This window comes from Cyprinus carpio, chromosome A17 (genome assembly GCF_018340385.1).
Source record: "Cyprinus carpio isolate SPL01 chromosome A17, ASM1834038v1, whole genome shotgun sequence".
Classification (NCBI taxonomy): Eukaryota; Metazoa; Chordata; class Actinopteri; order Cypriniformes; family Cyprinidae; genus Cyprinus; species Cyprinus carpio.
The window spans coordinates 12241753-12262028 of NC_056588.1; the positions used below are offsets into that span (position 1 = coordinate 12241753).

General features: G+C 35.9%; 1 protein-coding gene across 1 annotated transcript in view; it reads left to right on the top strand.

The window, feature by feature from the left end:
• Positions 1 to 16129: 16129 nt before the first annotated feature.
• LOC109108447 (ribosomal protein S6 kinase 2 alpha-like) overlaps positions 16130 to 20276 on the top strand; it is a 57890-nt gene continuing 53743 nt past the window's right edge. Inside the window, 1 exon segment of the mRNA XM_042774137.1 lies at positions 16130 to 16702. Coding sequence (XP_042630071.1) covers positions 16640 to 16702 — 63 coding nt within the window. The 5' untranslated portion in view covers positions 16130 to 16639.

A 20276-nucleotide genomic window follows, 5' to 3' on the forward strand; every position in this document is an offset into this window, starting at 1 on the left:
TATGATTCAGAAAATACGGATATGGAATAGATGATAAAAAATATAATTAAAGAGCAGCCGCTTCAAAAGCAAAGCAAGTGTATGATTTGATTTGCATTCTATTGTACAGCATAGGTATTTATAGTAAAACTCTGTTTAATAAACCAGTGGTTATACAAGTGGTAACCAATATACCAAAAATCCATGCATGGTTACTACACTTTAACTAAAAAAAACAAAAAAAAAACATGGTTATTTTTCATACACTCACGATATACTAGCAAACCTCAACTGCCTACTTTTTGGATGTTTTGTTGCAATATGTAAACTATATTATCGCTCACCTCTTATCTGCTAAATGCCAAAGGCATGAAGACATTATAAACATTAACATCATGATTTTCTGCAAAGCTGCATTGAAAGCAATGTGTATTGAGAACTGTGCTATAAAAATAATTAATTATTTATTTATAATAATTACAGTACTTTAATTCAACATTTATTTAGTACCACAATCATTTGAAATTGACCCTTGGGCTGGTTTTAAACTGTGTATTGGTTCTCAGATCTCAGTTTAACTAATGTATAAATCCGAATCCCTGAGGCTTTCATATTATCTCTAAAGCTGCAAGGAAATAGTCAAATACCATTCAATCTTTTGCATGTCTGAGCACATCAGGTTCTTCATGTTGACAGTTGAATGCAAGAAATAAGAATTGCTGTTTTGCCAGTACACTTAACAAATCTAGATCTAGATAATCTCATATTGTCCAGAATTCCACACCTTTTACCAATACTTCCTCATCATTCCACTTCTCTTGTGTAAACAATGATGCATGCTTCCATTTAGGTGTTGACTTCTAAAAGGGCCTGATCCAATCTGTTTTTCATAATTAGTGTTTGCTCACTTTGCTGGTTATTTTTCTCAAGTTGGCTGCTAAGAAAAGACTAATTATGCAACACAGAAGCAAATGAATTCACACCTGGCAGAAAGTGACGGAGTGAGGACACTGATAAACTTCCTGACGATACAAGAAATGCATATTTGCAACAAATCAAGCACACTTTCCCTCTTACTCTCTTAGAGAAACTGTGCTGTTTCATTTTAATCTGCATTAATGTATTCAAATGGGCTGTAAGGTACTTTGCCAGTTCTGGTTTTGCATAACATTTAAAAGCAACTGTATTGTGAGTTTTGCATGCACAAGATGGCTCAAAATGTTGGAGGATATTTTGGATTTAGAGACTACTTTTCTAGACCTCCCTTCTGCCTCTTAGGCCTCGCTAGCTGAAATAACATTTTTAGAATGGCATTTTATGTTTGAATGGAGATGGTAGGCAGTTTTATACTCTGCACAGTATGTGCATTACCAACTATTTCCTGAAATGTGCCACATAACCCCAGCACAATGCACTGAATCCCACAATGATCAACTTGACATTCCATTTCCAGAGTGATGAATGAACTGGAAACTCATAACATAACAGTGAGCACAGTGTCTCCTTTTCTGTTTTTTGCTTTTTTAAATCTTATTTTATTCGTTATTTACCTCTAAAACTGTTTTATTGCTATTTGTTGTTGTTACAGTGTATTGTTATGTACTTTGTACATTTCTCATGCCAACAGAGTATTTCAAATTAAAAAAAAAAAAAAATTGAAAAATACGTTCTCTCTCACACACATACTCAAAACACTAGTTAGAAGTGGCATCAAATTTATTTGATCTCATATGATACATACACTGATAGCACAATCGACAAATTCAGTCAACAAATTCAAACCTTTACGTCTATCCTGTGATCAATACCTAAACAAGAAAAATCTGAAAAAATCCTTAAAGAAAATCTGATTCATAAGTAATTTATCAGGGAACTGGACTACAGTAATTGCACTGTATTTGTTTGTATTTGTTTTTGCATGCAGCCTGCAAGAACAAATAAATAGAAGGAGTGTTTTCTTACCATTGTAATTTCTGGTACTAGGTTATTTTATCTTATCATATTCAATTCGTAATGCAAGCTCACAAATCAGGTAAAGTATTATTTCTTTCGCCATTGCATAGATTCAAACAGTGTGGGAAACGCTGATTAGCAGTGTGCATGCACAAGAATTTTTTGGTAAGGAACTCTTTGGGAGGGAGAGGACAAATGTGCATTTGACTGCCAGGATTTTTTTTATTGCCTTATTTTTTTGCTCATTGCAAGAGTAGTATTCCAAAAGTATTCTGACAACATTTAATAAAGTAAGCTAATATGATTATGGGTCCTTGAAAACATAATGAGGTTCAAATACAGTTACTTGTACAATTCTTGGATGCAACCCAATCCTGTTCATGAGTCGGATTGAACGGATTGAACTGGATTGCCAACAACATTTTAGCACCAAATTCGATTCAAAATTCAAAATAGTCATATTTATTTTTAGAAATGATAGTGCTCACTGAAATTCAAATGCAGTAGTGATGTAATGTGAAAACAATGTAGCACATTGATCTTCTGTATTGTTCAGTATGCAATATAGGCCTACTGGTACTCCATTCTAAACATAGTCACTTTCATACAACATGCAAAACTATATTATATATAATTACACATTTTCTACTGCCTACATGAGTGTATCCTGCCAACTACATCCATTGTGGACTAATTTGTACTTATTAATTATAAGAACAGTCACTCTAGAGCAGTCTGAGGAGTGTCCCCTCAGTACACAAAGAATGCTCATATACACAATGGCAATAGCTAATAAATCTTCAGGGTTTGAACAATACCTTTATATCATATGTTGCTTACTAAACTAGTACTGTATACTGCCTGCTACAACAACCAAGAGACCCAGTGCATTGTGAGAAATAGTATGCTAGCTAATGAACTGTCTAAATGTAAATATTGGATGCTGAAATTTCTTTCGAATGAAGTGGTGTGAATTAGTATGCATGTTCAACTAACATTATGCCACTCAAAACTGCCATCAAGATTTTCATGCAGTCCATTTATTATTCTGCCCACAGCAACTCCGTCGCTCCCCACAGTCTGCTGCATGCTTCGTTTCACACCCACACACACCTCCTACTGATCGTCCAACAATTCACATGTGCGTATGGGTGTGTGTGATGTAGTGTGGGTGGAGGAGGGTGGACATCCTGCTGAATAGAATGTGTGTGTGTGTGTGGAATTAGGCAGGGAGGCACACTGTTGAAGTTATTCAAGAAATAATAGAGAGCATATGCAAGGCTATTGTATGTACATGTGCATATTGGGTGAGGGGTTATAATTGTGGCATGTCTTTGTGTTAAGTATGAGTCATCTTCCCATGATGCTTGAGCGTGATCAATCAAGAGAGGGACTCCCGGAGGTTGTTGGGGGTGAAGTACTGAAAAAGAAGTTACTGGGGGTTTGTGGAAAAACATTTCCTTTTTTAAAAGGAAATGAGTTAAAATTCAGATTTTGATAAACTACTATAAGTTATTAATTCATATTAATTCCTAAGCCAGAATTTTATTATTTGAGCAGGGAATAAAACCAACAATCATCAAGAGTGTTCTGACTGGTCATTATTTCTTGCAAGGCTTTGCATCAACATCCTTTGCACATACAGTATGCACCAGACTTCCTGTCTGAACACATCAATCTGTGCACTGTGGAAGAAATTTTACATAAGCTGTGTTAAAGGTTCCACCAGAGGGCTCAGATGGAAAAACAGCCATGAGATTTCACGCACAGTTCTATACAAACAGACAAACTTTTATCTTATCATATTCAATTTCGTAATGCAAGCTCACAAATCAGGGAAGTATTATTGCATTTCGCCAATTGCAATATATTCAAACCGTGTGGGGAAACGCTGATTAGAGTGTGCATGCACAAGAATTTTTTGGTAAGGACCTCTGTTGGGAGGGAGAGACAAATGTCCTTTGACTGCCAGGCTTTTTTTTATTGCCTTATTTTTTTTGCTCATTGCAAGAGTATTATTCCAAAAGTATTCTGACAACATTTAATAAGTAAGCTAATATGATTATGGGTCCTTGAAAACAATAATGAGGTTCAAATACAGTTACTTGTACAATTCTTGGATGCAACCCAATCCTGTTCATGAGTCGGATTGAACGGATTGAACTGGATTGCCAAAAAACATTTTAGCACCAAATTCGATTCAAAAATGCAAAATTCAGCATATTTATTTTTAGAAAATGATAGTGCTCACTGAAATTCAAATGCAGTAGTGATGTAATGTGTAAAACAATGTAGCACATTGATCATCTTCTGTATTGTTCAGCTATGCAATATAGGCCTACTAGTATGGAATGCCCAAGTCTGCCAAAATAAAAAAATATTAAATACATAAATAAATATACAAATAAATGTACAAAAGAAAAAAATAATAAATATATATATAAATAAATATACATAGAAAAGCAAAAAAACGAAAAGAAATAATTATTTATACATTTATTTCCTTATTTATGTATATATTAGTTTTTTTCCATATTTATTTTATATTTCTTCTTTTATTTATTTAGACATTTATTCATTTATACATTTATTTATTTCTACATGCTTATTTATTTTTACATTTATTTATTTCTACATTTATGTTTTCCTACATTTATTTATTTCTTCATTTATTTCTTCCTACTTTCTTCCTGCGTAGGGTAATGAGGAGGGGCGTGGTTACCTCAGACATAGCAATCGAGCTCAGAGTAAGCGAAGGCGAAGGGTTGAGGCCACAGTGACAACCCTGTGGGCGAATACAATGAGTATCACTGACGTTTGATACGGTCTGTGACTGCGAGGTTATATGGTTTAAAATCTTACTGGTGTGACATGGATATGCTCGTCTTTATTCCGGACAATGGTCGTAGGACACTCGTTTGGTCTGATTTGTAAAATGTCCTGGGCTACACAAACATGAAACAGGGACTCTGAAACGGAAGCGCTTTCTTTTTTTTCCATTTTTTTCCGGTCAAAACTCACGGAAAGGAAGCAGGGCACATATAGGCTATACAGTGAAGTCAAACGCAAGCATATTGACCAATGCTTTTGAAACGAGACCATTGCTTTTGAATGTACCTAATTCCAAAAACAATACTGACAGCAACAGCCTTATTAAATGTAGTGAACGTCACGTTAATCCCCATCGATAAAATTCAGTTAGAGGATAAGACTGTAGCCTTAGGGCAGTTAGCCTACCACTAAAATCCACCCAGATCTTCATCAGAGCCATCAATACAGAAGAGATCTTAATGCCTTTACACAGCAATTAGCCTACCAGTGCATACAAATATTATGAAGTGTCTTAGGCCTACATTTTGCAGACATAAAATATGACATGATGAATTCAATGAAGTGATGAAGCCTACGGTTTAATATGAAACTAAAACAGACACCAGGTGGCAGAAGTTACCACTGTCTTAATGAGTGATTTCAATCCACTCGTTTGATACACCGAATCAAAAACAACTCGACGTGTTTGAAGCGATTGTTTTCTGATCATTTTTATATTTTAGGGCCTATGCGTTATCTAAATATAATATAATAGACTAATAATGACTAATGATAATAATAATAATAATAATAATAAAATAAATGACCAAATGCCTCAAAAAGTTGGCAGAGAGGGGTCATGTTCGGGGAAACAACATAATTGTTGATAGGCTATATTTTCGGGGCCATGGGTTTCATGCGCAAACCTGGCGTGAACCATATAGCAACTATTCAGAAATTGAATAACGAATGCATTAATATTTTGTTTTGAATTTAAGAAAAGTCGATTGAATATTTACAGGTTTTATCTCCTTATTATTTTCAGAATAGTAACGTCTTTTTAACCAACCACAGTGATCAAAAATCTCTATCTATAATAGGCTACTTCAAAGATCAAATCAAATTATATATTGTAAAAGTTTGGTACAAATTTATGTCGCCCAAAAACATAACAAAAATAGCCTACATAACTTTTTAATTTGTAGTTAGTTAATATTATTATCATTCTTTCTTTCTTTCTTTTTATTATTAATTATTGTATTAGGCTATTGTTTAACATCATCAGCAGCCGCTGGCCAAAACCATATGGAATCTATTTAAAGGAATGATTGTGGTGGTGGAGTTTTGGTCCAACTATTGCAGGGATAGCCTACTGCGAATATAGACGGTTTCAACGCATCATCAACATAAACAACACGTTAATGCGCGTGAGCGCTTTTTGGACCTAACTTAACTTCCGTTAGACTCCAAATAGAATCAAATAACAACCGTCAAGTCCTCTAGAGTAGAATATTTTTTGATAACAACAAAATAATGTTTGCTGCGTGGATCAGGATCAGCGTGACTTAATGGATATGCCAATTCATTCTTTGCCAGCAGGAGATGTTTTAAAGCATGGACATAAAGCCGCGAGAAATAGAGTGTTTCCCCCGTAACAGCTGTAGACAAAGCAGAGCTGGTACGCTCATGACACTGCTGCTTCAGGCATATAACATAACATGTTACGTTACTCGTGTTTTATTAACGAAGCCTTTTTCGAAAATCGATCATCCGTTTTAAAATTGTGGCGAGTCTCCTCCAAAATAAATAAAATGTATGGAACAACACATCCACGCAGCACAACCACCTGAGGCCCAACTTCAGGCTACTCATCAGCCTTCAGGCTTTAACTGCGTGTTGTAGATGGCAACGCAGCAATGCCAGACGCGATATAACCAGACCTGAAGTTAAACTTAGGGTCCGGGCGCGTGCGCTCCGATGACAACCGTCTATAACGTGGGTTGAAATACCGAAAGACGGCGCTCGTCACCACAGAGACATTTCTATGTGCACTATTCATCCTGTGGAAAACGTTGCACTTACGTCCCCCTGGCTATCATGCGTCAGAATCTGCAATTCAAATAAATTTGTTGCCGTGCCACTCGTGCCGCCAAATTCAGCAGCTTTTAGATATTGTTGTTAGGGTTGGTCCGCCTGTTGTCAGACAAACCCGACGGGCGAGCGTGCAGAGGCCCCGAAAATTCAACTGCTGTCGCTCTTCTCTTTCGTTACGCTTTCTCCGCTGGTAGCTGTTTGGGTCCGTGTATTAATGTTGGTCATTCGAGGCGGGTTTTCTATCTTTTAAATTAATAAAGATAAATGTTCAGAACGGAAAACGAAAATTAGCTTAATAAACGAAAATTTTTCGTATTTTGGTTTGTGGGTAAAAATGAGATTAGCCCATGCTTTTTAATATTTGTTATGAACTGTGCGCCGGTTGGCGCTGAAACGCCCCTTTCATCCCTTCTGTACCGCACCGACAAGCGGCAACTCGCAAGCCTCAGTTTCATATTTCACCACAGAGAGAAGCGGCAGACAGCAGATGTGTTTCTTATTAATCCTGTCGGATCTGAACTATTCTTTGCTAGGGGTGCTTGCAAGCTTTATATAGATATATATATTATATATAGATATATATATATATATAATATATATATAATATCAAATGTCATTGAATAAATTACACCTTCCTGTTTTGGTCAAAAAACAAAAAAAAAAAAAATAGTATATCTATATAGTGTGTATATATATATACCTATATAATATATATATCTATATCTAGATAGTATAGATATATATATTTTTTGTTTTTTTTTTTTTTTTTTTTTTTGTTTTTTTTTTTTTTTTTTTTTTTTTGACCAACAGAAATTAATTTATTCAATGACACTTGAATTTACTCTGGTATGGCATGACTGTGCAGCATTACAATGTCATGAAATGCCAGATTTTTTAGCCTACTAATTTTAATCTATGCCTAAAACCTCAGAACAGTTTTTCATGTTGCTATACAAAACAACACAACCCTGAAGCGTTGATCTTGTAGAGTGTAGTCTGCTGCACGTCTCCGATCGGCGGATCCCGATCCACAGACTTCCAGCCCGATAAGTTGTGGAAAGAGCTTCAGCTTCCGTCCAGTTTTGGTCGTAAGACACCCTAAATCAGTCCCGGCCCGAGCCTCTTGGGGGCCCTAGAAGTCTGCAGAATTTTGATTGGGGGCCACCCCCCCTTCCACCATGCGTCCGAGTCCCTCAGTGCCTCTTGGGGGCCCCTAAGCAGATTATTTGACACATGGCGGAGTCCCGCTGTGCGTTCAAATGTCACCACACACTAAAGTGTTACATTATAAATGAATACAGTGAGGTTATGTATTAATACAAAATAAATAAATAAAAATCAATACTTAGACATACTTCACTCTTAAACTTCTGAATACAAACGTCACAAAACATGAAATAAATAATTTGCCAAATTGAAGAAATTATATATGCTGTGTATCTATAGCAAAAAATGTAACAGCAGCAATTACATGGCATTTGGCTCCCTGTGCAGGCATTTTAATAACATGTACATAAATTGTTATTTTGTATGTGCCTACAATATGTATTTTAACAGTGTATATTATTAACCAAACATTATTGCCTCATATTTTTTAATATATAAGCAATAATTTATATGAAGTTAATTTAAAGGCTATTGATGGCTAAGGTCCTGTACAACAACAACAACAACAACAACACACAAAAATATTACAGTATTTAATACTTCTTTGTAAATTATTATTTGAAGTAACAAAAAACCATGGTTAATTTGCAGTTGCCATGGCTACAAGAACAATGATTTGTGGTGTTATTGATAAACCCATGGGTTATTTTTTGTAAATGGAACCTGAGAAGAAAAAAAAAAAAAACTTTAACGAGGAATGTGCCTGAAAGTGATTCCAACGGGCCTCGTTTTTACCTAAATGATTTATAATTTATTTTAATATATATAAAAATGTATAAGGTGACTGCACGTCTTTCTCCTCAAAATGCTATGAGCTTCAAATTTGCCTTTGAGCCCATGTGAAAAAGTAGCATAATTTACATATGTCTTACAGTTTGTTTTAATAAAATATTCAACATTATATTCAACTGTGCATTATAGCTGACACCTAGATGAACAATTACAGTGGTTTTTATGACTGTAAGTCATCTCCTCAATGCTACTGACGGTTTAGAAAAGTGTATAACAATATACGCATGTAACTTAGACACGGTCCCTAAATTTGAGACTCTCGAACGTACAAAACGACAAGCCACCTTTATGTCCTTTTCTTTCTCTTCGTTCTCTTTTCGGGCACCAGAGTGATACATCCTTTTTGTGACATGGTTTATCATTTATTACAGTGACGCGCCACCTTTGCGTGCCGGCGCGAATTGTCATGCACGCGAGGTGTCTATGTGCAATTGCGCATGACTAAAACGCTAGCAGACACAGCAGCAGTTGTTGGTAAATAAGTTTTTTTTGTCTTGAATTATTCATTTATTCGTTCATTATTCATTCATTCATTCATTTATATCACTTGTTTAAGTTAATTGTAAAAAAAAATAACAATAATAATAAAAAAATAAATTATTGGGGGGCCCCAAGCGGCCGCTTAGTTCGCCTTATTTATGCCTCGGGCCGGCCCTGGCCCTAAATAACATTAAAACCTTACAAAACTCAACAGGATTTTGCTTTCTGCCATCTCGGTCTACATTAACTTCTTTCTGAAACGTCAGAAATGAACCAGGCTCATGCATCAGACGAACCATGTCTAGCTGGACATGTCTACTTTTAAAAATAAGCCATTTAAATAGAATAACAATATTAATAATAATAATTTTATATTTAGGCCTATGTAATGAAATGAAACCAACCAGAGGTGCAGTGTTTCCCGTCTGAACTCATTATCTGTAATTATGTCACACCATCACTATATTCAAAAGGTCATCTACAGAATTCGTGAATTCCAGTTCATAATTCTAAGTAGCCTATAGCCTATAATTAAACATTTAAAGTAGACTAATTATGGGGAAAACTTATTTTAATATACATTTATTATAAATGTGGGGTTGGATTTTTCCCATTTTATTTTTTTTAATGAATGGCCTAGAATAAAATAAGTAGGCAAAAAATTAGTAGTAGCTAGGCCTATATTTTATTCCATGTCGTTGTAGATCACCGGCTAAAGTAAAATTCAATTGGTGTTTTATGAATAAAGTTGTCAAGTCTGCTTTGTCAATATAGCAGCCGGAAAAATATAATATTATTTTTTTTTTTATAGTTTATTATTTATTTAATTTATTATTATTATTATTATTATTATTATTATTTTATCTTGCAAGCACCACTAGCAAAGAATCCGCAGGATTAATAAACTCTGCTGTCTGCCGCTTCTCTCCTGGTGAAAATTAACTGCTGAGCTTGCGGTTGCTGCTTGTCGGTGCGGGTACAGAAGGGATGAAAGGGGGCGTTTCAGCGCCGCCCACACATTCAAAACAAATATTAAAACATAATCTCATTTTTTACCCACAAACCAAAAATACGTAAAATCCAGCTCCATTTTCTTTTTCCGTTTCTTAAACAAAACGAAAAAACGAAAATCAAACCGTTTCTCATTTATCTTTATTTATTTATTTTTAAATAGAAAATCGAAATGACCCAAAATATACACGGACCCAACAGCTACAGCGGAAAGTAAAGAAAGAGAAGAGCGACAGCAGCTGAATTTCGGGGCTGAGCTCCGTCGGGTTTGTCTTGACAAAGTCGGACCAACAAACAATATTTAAAAGCTGCTGAATTTGCTGCAGTGGCAGGCAAAATTTATTTTGAATTGCAGATTCTGAAATGATAGCCAGGGGACTAAGGTTTTCACGGATGAAATAGTGCACATAGAAATGTCTCTGTGGACGGCGACGTCTTTTATTTCAACCCGTTATATTTCGCAGTAGGCTATCACTGCAATAGTTTTTGACCAAACTCCCACCACAATCATTCCCTTTTAAATAGATTCCATTATGGTTTTGCCAGCTGCTGATGATGATGATAACAATAGCCTAATAATAATAATAATAAAAGAAGAAAGAAAGAATGATAATAATAATAATAATTAAAAGTTATGTGTAGGCTATTTTTTGTTATGGTTTTTTGGGCTACATAAATTTGTACAAACTTTTACAATATATAATTTGATTTGATCTTTGAAGTAGCCTATTAGATAGAGATTTTTGATCACTGTGGTTGGTTACAAAGACGTTACTATTCTGAAAATAATAAGGAGATAAAACCCTGTAAATATTCAATCGACTTTTCTTAAATTCAAAACAAAATATTAATGCATTCGTTATTCCATTTCTGAATAGTTGCTATATGGTCACGCAGGGTTTGCGCATTAAACCCATGGCCCCGAAAAATATAGCCTATCAACAACTATGTTGTTTCCCCGAACATGACCCCTCTCTGCCAACTTTTTGAGCATTTGGTCATTTATTTATTATTTATTATTATTATTATTATTATTATTATTATTATTATTATTATTAGTCTATTATAAATTATTTAGATAACGCATAGGCCTAAATATAAATGATCAGAAACAAATCGCTTCAACACGTCGAGTTGTTTTTTGATTCGGTGTATCAACGAGTGGATTGAACTCACTCATTAAGACAGTGACTTTCTGGCCACCTGGTGTCTGTTTTAGTTTCATATTAAACGTAGGCTATCACTTCATTGATTCCATCATGTCATATTTTATGTCTTCAAAATGTAGGCCTAAGACACTTCATAATATTTGTATGCACTTGTAGGCTAATTGCTGTGTAAATGCATTAAGATCTCTTCTGTATTGATGGCTCTGATGAAGATCTGGTTGGATTTTAGTGGTAGGCTAACTGCCCTATAGGCTACAGTCTTATCCTCTAACTGAATTTATCGATGTGGATTAACGTGAAGTTCATACATTTAATAAGGCTGTTGCTGTCAGTATTGTTTTGGAAATTAGGCTACATTCAAATGCAATGGTCTCGTTTCAAAAGGCATTGGTCAATATGCTTGCGTTGACTTCACTGTAGCCTATGTGCCCTGCTTCCTTTCCGTGAGTTTTTGACCGAAAAATGGAAAAAATAAAGCGCTTCCGTTTCAGAGTTCCTGTTTCATGTTTGTTAGCCCAGGACATTTTACAAATCCAGACCAAACGATGTTCTACGACCATGTCCGGAATAAAGACGAGCATATCCATGTCACACAGTAAGATTTTAACCATATACCTCGCAGTCACAGACCGTATCAACGTCAGTGATACTTATTGTATTTCGCCACAGGGTGTCACTGTGGCCTCAACCCTTCGCCTTCGCTTACTCTGAGCTCGATTGCTATGTCTGAGGTAAACTACGCCCTCCTCATTACCCTACGCAGGAAGAAATGTAGGAAGAAATAAATGAAGAAATAAATAAATGTAGAAAAACATAAAGGTAGAAATAAATAAATGTAAAAATAAATAAATGTAGAAATAAATAAATTTATAAATGAATAAATGTATAAATAAATAAATGTAGATGTAAATAAATATGGAAAAAAAAATAAATATATACATAAATAAGGAAATAAATGTATAAATAATTATTTCTTTTCGTTTTTTTTTGCTTTTTCTATGTATATTTATTTATATATATATTTATTATTTTTTTTTCTTTTTTTACATTTATTTGTATATTTATTTATGTATTTATATATTTTTTATTTTTGGCAGACTTGGCATTCCATCTACTGGTACTCCATTCTAAACATAGTCACTTTCATACAACATGCAAAACTATATTATATATAATTACACATTTTCTACTGCCTACATGAGTGTATCCTGCCAACTACATCCATTGTGGACTAATTTGTACTTATTAATTATAAGAACAGTCACTCTAGAGCAGTCTGAGGAGTGTCTCAGTACACAAAGAATGCTCATATACACAATGGCAATAGCTAATAAATCTTCAGGGTTTGAACAATACCTTTATATCATATGTTGCTTAATAAACTAGTACTGTATACTGCCTGCTACAACAACCAAGAGACCCAGTGCATTGTGAGAAATAGTATGCTAGCTAATGAACTGTCTAAATGTAAATATTGGATGCTGAATTTCTTTCGAATGAAGTGGTGTGAATTAGTATGCATGTTCAACTAACATTATGCCACTCAAAACTGCCATCAAGATTTTCATGCAGTCCAGTTATTATTCTGCCCACAGCAACTCCGTGGCTCCTGCAGTCTGCTGCATGCTTCGTTTCACACCCACACACACCTCCTACTGATCGTCCAACAATTCACATGTGCGTATGGGTGTGTGTGATGTAGTGTGGGTGTGAGGAGGGTGGACATCCTGCTGAATAGAATGTGTGTGTGTGTGGAATTAGGCAGGGAGGCACACTGTTGAAGTTATTCAAGAAATAATAGAGAGCATATGCAAGGCTATTGTATGTACATGTGCATATTGGGTGAGGGGTTATAATTGTGGCATGTCTTGTGTTAAGTATGAGTCATCTTCCCATGATGCTTGAGCGTGATCAAGAGAGGGACTCCCGGAGGTCGTTGGAGGTGAAGTGATGCAGCTCTTTGGCTGGAAATCAAATCACAGCACCAAGTACAGATACAATTACCCATGGAGGAAGTGCAGGATATTCCTAGGCTGCCTTTTTATTAGATCAAATAAATACTACATAACAGCAGTGGAGGCATGTAAAATTACTGAACCAAATAGTGTCAAAGTTTTTACTTGATTGTTGAGGACACAAATATATAGTTTAATTAAACTGGAATTCATCTTTATGTTGTATACACCCAAGGGGTTTTCAAACTGGGGCCTGAAAAAGAAGTACTGGGGGTTTGTGGAAAACATTTCCTTTTTAAAAGGAAATGAGTTAAAATTCAGATTTTGATAAACTAATAAAGTTATTAATTCATATTAATTCCTAAGCCAGAATTTAATTATTTGAGCAGGGAATAAAACCAACAATCATCAAGAGTGTTCTGACTGGTCATTATTTCTTGCAAGGCTTTGCATCAACATCCTTTGCACATACAGTATGCACCAGACTTCCTGTCTGAACACATCAATCTGTGCACTGTGGAAGAAATTTTACATAAGCTGTGTTAAAGGTTCCACCAGAGGGCTCAGATGGAAAAACAGCCATGAGATTTCACGCACAGTTCTATACAAACAGACAAACAGACTCACTGATGCATAACCAAATACAATAAACTACTTAAGATCTGCAGTGTGTGATATATCACCGGCCTCCAGGTGGAATTAATGAGCACTTATTTACTAATGCCATTAATATATATACAAAGTTCTCATACGTAGTTTCTCATATGTTTTATTTAAGTGTTATGTAATGTTCTCATAAGTGTTATATAAAATATTGCTTAATCTGAATTCATCCAGCTCCTACTGTCTGTATGCATCTAGTATTTCAGTAATGCTCAGAATGCATTTTAATCATTCCTTTCTGAGGCTCTTGCAAGCTCTCTAGACTAAATAATATGGAGAATATCCTTTGCACGGAAAATCATGGTGTTCACAATGCACTAGAACCAAGTACTTTCTGTTCTAACAGACGCTTTTGACTTACAGTACAGTAACCGTAGGGACAGGCTGGTTGGCAGATTGCCAGGTACTTACTGAAATAGGCCAAACTAGCAGTAAAGAGTAAGAGAATCGCATGGTACAGCTGAGTATGTGCATCTGATATCTGTGTACATAATAGCTGTTTGTACTGCAGTCTAGTGCAGAACACACACACACACACACACACACACATACAACAGAGGGTAACGAGTGTTTGTAATGCCTATGATTTATTTTTGTGAAAAAGATTCATGCATAATTGATTTTATGTCCACATTAAGGAATTTCATTGAGGGCTTAGTCTTGATTCCTTTTAAAAATGTCACAGTTTAGCCTGACATAGCCCTATATTATCATTAGTGTATTTGAGTGCCATTAAAAGCATTTTGTGCTTTGTGCCATCATTTGACTCAATGAAACATGGTCCTCTACCATGCACACTCCATATCCACCCACTACCATCTCATAAAGACAACCATTCATACACTGTTTTACTCTGGCAACAGATTCACCGGCACTCTGGCAGATGGTCTGTGGTTGCCAGTGGTAACCACTCTCAGCGGGAAGCAACAGTTGCTCTTCTCTGCTCCCTTTGATAGAATAAAGAGTCAAGAGGTATTGGCATGTCTCTGCCTTGTCACAAAATGGGCAAGCCAACAAGACAATTACAATTGACAACATGAAATAGCAATCCTGGCATGATGGAAAAGAGGATAGGCTACTTATGCCAGCACTGGGGAATACTTTGTTACATCCATCTCTATTTCTGTTGATAGTAATTTAGTAAAAAATAAAAAAATTTGATTTTCTGTTTATGGTAATATTGTTTAATTTAATGTGTAAATAAAGCTTGATGTTGTGTTGGTTGATTCTATTTTCAGTGCTTAGGCGGTAGCATTTTTTAGGAGGTAGAACAGTTGCATTTTATTACCTACCACGGTTTTTTTTTTAATAATTTTTTTGGGAAATTTACTAATATGATATTCTCTAAGTTCCATGTAAATACTATTGTATACATTAATACGGATGTCATTAGTTATATTGTATATTGAGTAGTATGATGTGTCAAAGTTAATAACATTACAACAGCATACTTTTTTGAAAGGTAGAAGCTGCAAATGTCATATAAACAAATAACTGCAATAAAGTTCGCCATTTAATTCTATTGAAAATGTTTTAGTTTTCTTATAAACGTATTAGACTATTGAAATTACCGCTTACATATTTATATGAAAATAAAAAATATCGCAAAGGTACACTATGTAACATTTGACCCTCTAAAAACGACGTTTTGTGGAAGAACATTGTTTTGGCTGTGCTTCGGCTCTGCTACTCTGCGCACGGATGACGTATGTATGCAGTTTCCCGATGAATCCGTCCCTACAACACTAATACAAATAGTTAGTAGGCTATTGGTTTATTAACGTGTATTTGAGTAAAACAAAGACGTGGTTTGGAGGAATTTTTTTCTTTGCAATCTCTTATTTATAACATTGTGTTATTTTTTATTTTATTTAAAAAAAATGGCAAAGTGTAGCTTTAAATGTATCAATGTTACATTGATCAATGTTTGCAAGAGTGTAACTGGTTGTGACCATACCGAGAGCTTGCAGTGTCAGTAAGTGGCCAGAGAGGGGTGTCCGTAGAGGGGTAGTAGGAGAAAGGGGCTGGCTGAGAACTGTCTTCGAACCAATGATTGGCTGAAGCTCATGCGCTTTTACACTGCGGATTCGGTTCAGACAGAGCGGAACACTACTGACAGCATCGGCTTCTCTTTTCCTGCGTGCGCACCGATAGTGAGTGTCAGCTGAGAAGCCACCTCATTACAATAACATCTTTGATTTCATTTCCTCGGAGGAGGCGCGTTTCATCGCCGCAGACGCACGGCGCATGTTCCTCTAAACCCGAGTCCACCTGTGTGTGAGTAAGTGGGAGAGATTTGTTCATTTCCAGGAACGGGGCTGTGCAACTCCTCTTCCTCACCGGACAGAGAGGAGAATCCGTCAACGTCATTTAAACGGGAATAACGGCTTTGATTTTCCACGGAGTGACTATGTGCGTCCTGAGCGGGTTGTAAGAAAGGAAAGTCGCCCGTTTGCTCCTGATCCAAAGGGAAAGATCAGGTCGTTCCAGCAGGGAATACACGGGTTCGGAAGAAATCCCCGTCCAAATTTGAGTACTTGAGAGAGACAAGAAGGAGCGCACACAATGCCACTTGCTCAATTGGCAGAACCATGGCCCAAAATGGAGCTGGTGCAGCTGGAGTCGGAGGTGAGAAGTGGTGAAATCACAGCACTAAAATTAACTGATTTAATATGTGTCCTCAAGGCTCCTCTATCCGTGCCAGAGGTCCATGTGTTTGTTATGGGGAGTTCATGAGAAAAACAGTAATCGTATAGATATGTGATACTTTCAAAGAATTGTAAAATCACTAAACAGTGGTGCAGAGTTCTGCAGGTATGGTGAGCGGGCTTTACTTTACTCTTTCGGAGCGCGAGCATGACGCGCCGCGCTGAAGTAGCGCAGGTGAGATGTTTTGTAACACTGGATGGTCATTCTACAGAAAGGTGTCCCCTGTGAAGATTTGTGTAAACAATGTCTTTAACAGTGAAAAGCTGTCACTAACTTTACTGTAGCTTGTAAAACACAATCAACAATCCAGAAACTTTCTTAATGAGGATGCATGTTTTGGTCTGTCCCCAACCTTGTGTTTCCAACTACTTTCTGTTTAAATAAATAAATAAATAATTTATATATATATATATATAAATAAATAAATTATAATATATATATATATATACTACTTTCTGTTTAAATAAATAAATAAATAATTTATATATATATATATATAATTAAAATTTGGTTTGGTTTTAAAATAATTTTCAATTCCGTTGAAAACATAAAGGGCAACAAGTCTCTCTTTTTTAAAATAGTTTTAAAATGCATTTTTTAAAAAAAGTTTGCTTGAGGTTATATAATGAAACCTATTAACACTTAAAAGACATTCTTAAAAAATCAGAAAGAAAATTACTGAAAAATCTCCTATTCAAAATGAAAAAGCCACCAATTTTGTGGAATGACTGTGCAGCTTGTAACATTAAACTCTAGTGGAAGAATATTGGTTTTCTTACGTCATGCTCTGTGAACCAGCTATTTTCCTGTGTTTTTTGCTGTGCATTTTGTCTTCTCTGGGGTACATGTGAAATGTCAGAAAATCAAATAAATAATACAGCGGTCATAAGAAGCACTGGGAAATAGTACTTTTTAAATTATTATTGTGCTCTCTTGAATGTGTGTATCCAGACTGTTTGTGGTGTGAAGGACAAAACGGCTGGTTTTTATTGCTTTAAAAACATCATAGTGAATCTCAGTGGTAGCCACATGTTTGAAATAATCCACTGGTATCTGTAGTATAAGCTGATCTTCTGTAAGGTTCTGTTAGCTTTCATACAGTGAGATGTGTTTTTTTCTTCAAAAGGTTTACATTTCCTTTAGATTTTCAAAGATATATTCAGTTAAGCTGGTTTGTGGAATCTTTTATCTTTTGATCACACACACAGACCACAGTGCTAACAACTCCGAGAGCTAAACTCCTGCTTTAGTTCAGTGTTGTACTACAGTAAAATTTCAGCCCTTTGCATTGTACAGGACTGGAATTTGCTCCAGCAACTTCGGCTGGAGGCCAATTTATAACTACAGGGCAAGCTTAGACAATATGGCCTGCTGTGATGTCCATGATTAATTAGAATGGAACGAAGACGATTTCATTTCTCATCTTGCTCTCAGACTAATGCTGATCTCTTTTGAGAATCGCTACAAGAGAGACTTTTTTAGTCTTTTGTTTCTGTCATCATAATCTGTTCAATTTTAAGCTTAAATAACTTTCTTTCTCCCTCGCCTTCTGGTTGCTCACCCCTTTAATGGGTTTACCAATCAGGCGACAGCAGGTTCTCTGCAGAAACATTTGCAGCACTTTTCAGTCCTTTGAATTAAATTCATTCTGCAGATGAGAAAGAGAGGCAGATCTGAGCAGAAATGAATCTATATTTACATTTTGCAGAATAACTGTGCTGATTAGAATCTTGCTGTACAGCATTTCAGCAAGTACCACAAGAGTGTAAAGTGCTTTCTGATGTAGACTAGGCCAAGTAAGTAATAGGTACAGGATACAACTAGGTACAAACTGCTTGATTTGTATGAAAAATTCATTTTACGAGCAATGCTTAAAGGGTCTCCAAACACACATTGTGTGGAACTACAAGATGCCTGTTTATCTGCTGCCATATAAAGTTCTGGAGGAAAAAAAATCCATATTATCGATAAGTTGCATAGCTGGGAAAAAGTTTTTCTTTAGTCTGTGTATGCAAGTATTACATTATCAGTTCAGTTTTAGGCATGTATTAGCTATATTGCAGTTCCTTATGTAATTACAGGTTGACTGGTTGGCAACTGTCTTATTTAATCAACAAAGTCTTATTTGTTACATGACGGGTGCTAATTTTGGAGTCTATATCCAAGCCTTTTGTTACAGGTGTGTGAGTTAATTCTTTTTTGGTAAGGTTTTGTTCAAATCACCTGCTGTTCACCTCTTTGTTGGCTGCCGTGCTCTCTGGGGTTCAGCAATGATGTGTGTTTGTAATCATACATACTGCACAAAGATGATTGGTATCATTATTTCAAAAGCATGCAGTTACATGAAACCTGGAGCTTGTTCAACAAGGACTTCCAACCCTTTGGAGATTAGATATTGGAGAACAAAGGAAAGCATTCGAGGCTGTATGCTTATATTAAAGGACAGGCGTTCTGTGAGCTGTAGGAGTCACAAGTTCTGTTCTTGATCCATCCCTGGAAATGTATTCCTGTGAACCCAGGAGCTTCCCAGATTTGCTGGAAGTGTGTCAATGGTATATCATAGCGTATGAGGCCCGGTCTGTTCCACAGGGAGGGGTTATGTTTCACTCAGAAGAGCCAGTTTGATTGTTTCCAACAAGCCAAGCTGTGAGCTCTGAACTGAGATGGAGCCAAAAAACAGAATTCAAACATTGTGTTTCTGGATTCTTGTACATTGATCAGACATTATCTGCTCTAGATGCTTTCATTTTCCTTCATGTGTTCTAAAAGAGTATTCTAAAAGAATATTAATCCAATTCAGTCAGATTTGTCCTACTTGCTTTCTTGATCTTGCATTTCCTTTGTAATTACCACACACACAGTGCCACTTGCTTCCAGCATATGTTTCTGGGGAATATCAGTTTTTCAAACTGTGTGTTTCCGGTCTCAGCTGTCAGTGTGTGCAGTGGTTTGAAACATAAGAAGGCATAGCAGTACATGATGGCCGGGAATATGGAGATGATATGATCCGGAACACTGAATTAAAAGCTGAATTTCCTCCTGTCAACTCTTTTTAAATCCCTTCCGCCACCTGTGAACACCAGTCAGATTCTCACTCCTTGAAAGCATTAAACATTTATCTTTAATTCATCACAGAGTTTTAATGATTCGTTTGGGGTTTCATTCATGATTTGATTCATCTGTGATTTCTTTATCTTCCTTTCCCTTTATTTCTCCATCTACCTTTTCTTCTTCCCATCACTCCTGCTGTCTGTTTCATTTCTTTTAACCAGGGCACACATGTTCTGTCAGACCTTCGTCTTTGATGTGTCACATTCATAGTTGTTCAGTCTCGTATAACTGCTTACCATGCAGCCTTACACACTTGTAAGGTTTGACATTGAAATAGACACAAATGTTTTGTGTGCATGTCAAATGCCTGAATCAAGTTGACATTTGTGATTTATACTGTTTTTTTTTTATCTATTGAAATGTTTATTTAGGCCTATTTACT